Source organism: Lolium perenne, chromosome 1, assembly GCF_019359855.2.
Source record: "Lolium perenne isolate Kyuss_39 chromosome 1, Kyuss_2.0, whole genome shotgun sequence".
In the NCBI taxonomy this organism is placed as follows: Eukaryota; Viridiplantae; Streptophyta; class Magnoliopsida; order Poales; family Poaceae; genus Lolium; species Lolium perenne.
This window is the reverse complement of record NC_067244.2, coordinates 252,459,095-252,464,660: the sequence shown is the minus strand read 5'-3', so window position 1 is coordinate 252,464,660 and position 5,566 is coordinate 252,459,095. Positions and strand designations below refer to the sequence as shown.

Here is a 5,566-nt window from a genome sequence, read left to right as displayed (position 1 = left end):
GCTACACCTGAAGGGGTGAAAAGACTTGGAGATGTCAAGCGCCGATTCATTCTATGGCAGAAGAAATTTATCAAGTTTCCGGGCGAGGCGCCAACAAGTCCACCCCGTACGGTGGTGGTGGTGGCGGTGGCGGTGACGGTGGCGGTGGCGGTGGCGGTGACGGTGGCGGTGGCGGTGACGGTGGCGGTGGTGCTTCACCTAATACACCTCATTCACGTTAGCCCACGCCGCCGCCCCCGGTCCTCGTCCGGCGGGTGATCGGACACCGGTACCGCCCCAATCCACCTCCGGCGAAGAAGCGAAGCAGTCCTGGGTTATTAACCCGGACCCTTACGTACCTAAGAAAACAAAGGTACCGGAGGTATCATCGAAGCCTCTCCCCACGAGGCCTTGGGAAAGTAGTGCCGAGGAAGTCGAGGCGGGCGCGGCTGCTGATTTAGAGAAATGGAAGGCGAGCGTCAAGAGGAAAATAGAGGGCGAGCCCAAGCCGGTATATTCTCGACAAGGAAAACGGTGGGCTAAGTCATTTTTGAACACACCGTCCCAAGCCGCGAAGAATCTGCACGACGACTATTTACGTGAACTTCGTAGGCAAGCACTCGCGTTCAAGAACAGGAAAGAGTTGGCGGAGAAGAAAGCCGTGAAGGACGAGGCCGAGTCAAAATTAGAAAGGGGAAAGAAGTTGCCCAGCTCGGGAACAAAGTAAACAATCGATCGCCCCGCTCATAGTGCAAGCCGCCGATCCGGATGCCCCCGATATCGTAGCAGCTGCGGCAGCACATGGATTGGCTGTAACGAGTGCCGAGAGAACAAGCGGCCGAGTTAGGTATCACTCTTCGTGCCTTTGCTAGGCCTTGATGAGGCGCCAATGAAGGACGTAGTATTTACATATGTGAAGAATGGCCCTCTCGTCGAGCCTGCGCAGAAGGGGATCTACCTCGACAAATGCTAGGTCTGCTAAATTGGTACAAGGGTTACATAAAACATAAAAACGCCAAAGACTATATCTATGCGGAAGTTAGATATGAGCATCACTTCAAACATTACTGGGTACAAATTCCTCTGAGTGAATTGTTCCAGCTGTTCAATCTGCGCGACCTCGACAAATCTATCATCGGTTGCTACGTTACTGTAAGTGATTTATTAATTTCTACCCCATCTCGTTCATTGCACCTTGCTTGTCCTAACTATCTTGTTGTGTACGCTATTATGCGAGAATGAAGAAGCGGGAAATGCGAATAAGGAACATCCATGATGTTGGGTTCATTGACCCACACATCGTTAATTCACATGTGTTAGAACACCACCCGCCGACGTGGAGGATGACCTGTGGCGGTTTATTAGAAAACAGCAACGAGAAAAGTGATATTCTATTTCCTTACCATTTTGGGTGAGTGTTTCTGTCTTGAGCACATTCTCTTTTGTTTACTCCATGCATGGTATGTGGCTAATCGATGAGTTATGCATGACTGTGCATGTATCGTGTCCGCAGGTTCCACTGGATTCTTATGGTAATTAAAGTTCAGACCTCCTCAGTTCTCGTCCACGACTCTCTGAATATGGATCCGGCGCTTTGGGGCGACATGAGAAAAATGTTGCAAAAGTAATTATTTTCATTCATTTGCGCTCTATATCGATCGGCCTATTTCGTTCATCATTTCCTAATATCAAGTAACTAATTAATAACTCTCTTGCTTATTTAATTTTCTTTGCCTCGTAGGGTTTGGAGACGGTTCGTAGATACCAAGGTCGGTGAATTCAAAAAAGAGCTATCTTTTAAAATGGCAGTGCGGACGACTGGGGATACTCAGCCACCGGGGACCAATCTATGTGGATACTATGTTTGTGAGAGGATCCGGAGATACTGCAATGAGCGGGACCAGACGTGTGAGAACAACATCCTGAGGAATAACCTCCGGAAGACGCTTAGTCCAGAAGCTCGCTTCCGACCACTTCAAGAGGAACTAGCTGGATGGTTGGCGAGGGAAGTCATCGATCCTAGAGGAGAACACTATTACGATGACGTAGAACTTTATATGCACCAGAATTTGTAACTAACTTGTTCAAAATTGTATATGGTCATCCGATATTGAATATATATTGTATATGGTGATCCGATATTGAATATATATTGTATATTCCTCTTGAATTCTTTTTGGTTCTAATTTCAAATTTGTTTGAAATTGTACATTCATATGCATGTATGTACGTATACAGTACCGTAGAATATGTGAAACTCCTTCAAAATTAAAACCCAAAAGAAATAAAACAATACAAATTAAAAAGAAACCAGATTTAGGGGGAGGGGGGCTAAAACCCTAAACCCTGCGGAGGCCTTTAGTCGCGGTTGGCCAGAAGAACCGCGACTAAAGGTCCTCCGCCCTGGCGCTCGCCTGCGGCCCACGTGGACGGGCCTTTAGTCGCGGTTCGTAAGGAACCGCGACTAAAGGGGGGGGCCTTTAGTCGCGCTGCTTTGGTCGCGGTTGGGCCACCGCGACTAATGGCAGTTGCCAACCGCGACCAAAGCCCTTTTTTCCACCAGTGCCTGTTTAGTATCGCTCTGAATCAGATGGGGTCCGTTGCACAGGTGTGCTCCAGAGTGGAGCCGATGCGTTTCCGAAGACAGCTGCCTCTTGACCTGACTGGTGACCATGGCGAGCTTCTTGCTTTGATTGAATCAACCACTCTCTCCCAGGGCCAGGATACGGTTTCGTGGCTCTTGGAGGAGAATGGGAATTACTCGGTGAAATCCATGTATGCGCGATTGTCGCGCGGGGCGACGATCGCTCACTTCAAGGATGTTTGGGCCGCTAAGATCCCGCTAAAGATCCGCATCTTCTCCTGGCAGCTGGTGCTGGACCGCCTTCCTTCTAGCTCCAACATCCTGTCCAGACATGGCCCGGGTAATGGAAAGTGCGCACTTTGCGGAGAGTTGGAGACTGCAGACCATATTTTCTTCGGTTGTTCTCTGGCAAGGTTCGCCTAGAGTGTCATTAGGGAGATCCTGGGGTGTAGCTGGTGCCCAGCCTCTTTTCCCCAATTCTTTGCGATTATCTCCAACTTTGCTGGTAGAGCTAGGCGGACGATCTGGTGCCTGTTCATAGCACAATCTTGGGCTTTATGGGTGATTAGAAACAAGCTCACTATGGAGTCTAAACTTATTCGACACCCAGCTGATGTTACTTTTAAAACTATGTTGTTTATGCAGCACTGGCTCGGCGTGGCAAAACCAGCGGACCGTCCCTGGCTTAGATGGTTGATCGCGGAGCTAAGAAGCATCCATGCCCAGCTTGTACCATCGGATCCGTGAAGACTGTATCTTGAAGCTCGTGTCGGATGTCTATCCTTGTCTAGTCGTCTCCGGGTTCTCGGTCTGTTAGGGGAGGCCGACCCCGTTGTGTTCCCATGTTCTTTCTACTTTGGCTAAGCTGTATGCCGCAGCATGTATTAACTATGTTTGAATCTTGCGGGGCTTTATTAATTTAAAGTCGGGCACCTAGTGCCTTTTATCTAAAAAAAATCGATCAATGCTAGCGCAGACAGGACATGGTTACTCTCCGTTCCATAACGTGAGCAAATCGCTGCTGCATTCAGTTGAGCGAGAAAGCACTTATGCTAGCCAAGAGAAAGAAAGAATATATTTGGTACGATAGGCCTGGTGGAGTGGATGTAGGCATGCATCCTTCGCGTATTTCACTCGAGCCATTTGCTGGATATATCAACACGTTCGTTCAGTGGACTTATGTCCAGATGCTAGTCGATGACACCGCACCGTTTTCTTCCGCTCCATGTTTCTAGGTTTCCGAAATCGATCCATGCTAGAGCAGATAGGACATGGTTACTCTCCATTCCATAAGTTTTATCAAAGATTTAAAAACCTAGGGATAGCCGGGATATTTAATTTGGCTCATAGGAGTATTTGCTCCCGTTGTGTGAATCTACATTTTGAAGTGTCAAAAATTCTAAAATAAAATTTTCCATGTACATCTACACATTTTATGTTCGTACAAAAGTTTTCAAAAAAAATTAAAAATTATGTGGCTCCTGTAAAAAAGACAAATTTTGATGCTATAACACGACTACGTACATGATATTTTTTTATCTTTTTTGTACACACCATATAAAATGTTGTTTCTCCATAAAAACTTGTGCACTAGTATAGAATGTCACGATATATACCAAAAAAATTATGTCAATTTTTTAACATTTTTAATTATTTTACATAATAGAAGCATTTGCTACTATGAGCCAAAACGGCGCCTCCAGGATATCTACCATATACGGTTGATTTGTTTTATTAGACTATTCGTGTAGTCCAGAAAGCACTTATATATTCTTTAATTATAGGATTTCACGTCTGACATGTGATATTTTCAATATAACCCGTGTCAAACATGTTACATGCCTAAGTTTTTTGTCAAATTCTGGCCATCAATTTTATTAGAGACGTTCTCATCGATAGTGCAATTAATGTCATAACGTCTTACATCTTAAGGTTGAGCTCACTGGTAGAAAAAGGGCCTTTAATCCCGGTTCGCAACTGCCATTAATCCCGGTTACACAACCAGGATTAAATATGCGGGACTAAAGGCCCCCCTTTAGTCGCGGTTGCTTACGAACCGCGACTAAAGGCCCGTCCACGTGGCCGCCAGCCGTCCGTCGGGGCGGAGGACCTTTAGTCGCGGTTCTCCTGGCCAACCGCGACTAAAGGCCTCCGCAGGTTTAGGGTTTAGCCCCCTCTAAATCTGGTTTTCTTTTTAATTTGTATTGTTTTATTTCTTTTCTATTTTATTTTGTGTTTCATTTTAATTTTGAAGAAGTTTCAGTACACATATTCTACGCTACTATATACATGCATATGAATATACAATTTCGAACTAGTTTGAAATTAGAACCAAGAAGAATTCAAGAGAAATATACAATATATATTCAATCTCGGATGACCATATACAATTTCGAACAAGTTTCCATACATAATTTACGGCATCAGAAGTTCTACGTCCTCGTAATAGTGTTCTTCTTTAGGATGGAGGACTTCTCTCATCAAAAATACTGCTAGTTCCTCTTGAATTGGTCGGAAGCGAGCTTCTGGACTAAGCGTCTTCCGGAAGTTATTCCTCTTGACATTGTTATCCGATGGCTTCCGCTCAGAGGTGTGTCTCCGGATACACTCACAAACATAGTATCCACATAGATTGGTCCTCGGTGGCTGAATATCCCCAGACAGTGACCTTCTAAATTCTAGCTCTTTTTTGAATTCACCGACCATTTGATCTGAGAACCGTCTCCAACCCCTACGAGGCAAACAAAATTAAATGAACAAGGGAGTTATTAGTTACTTGATATTAGGAAATGAACGAAAGAGGCCGATCGTTATAGAGCGCAAATGAATGAAAATAATTACTTTTGCAGCATATTTCTCATGTTGACCCAAAGCTTTGGATCCATATTCAGAGAGTCCATGATGAGAACTCTGGAGGTGTGAAATTCAATTACTAGCATAATCCGGTGGAACCTGCGGACACGATACATGCACAGTCATGCATAACTCATCGTTATAGTCGAA

At 45.2% G+C, this 5,566-nt stretch overlaps 1 protein-coding gene across 1 annotated transcript; it reads left to right on the top strand.

Moving 5' to 3' along the window:
• The first annotated feature begins 2,569 nt into the window (after nucleotides 1–2,569).
• On the top strand, nucleotides 2,570–2,986 carry LOC127339816 (uncharacterized). The gene has a single exon (XM_051365628.1). It carries the CDS (start codon nucleotides 2,570–2,572, stop codon nucleotides 2,984–2,986), a length of 417 nt encoding a protein of 138 aa, XP_051221588.1.
• The last annotated feature ends 2,580 nt before the right edge of the window (nucleotides 2,987–5,566 follow it).

Bases quoted from the DNA above. Each gene is read 5' to 3' on its own strand.
- LOC127339816 (XM_051365628.1), top strand. From the start codon at position 2,570: ATGGGGTCCGTTGCACAGGTGTGCTCCAGAGTGGAGCCGATGCGTTTC.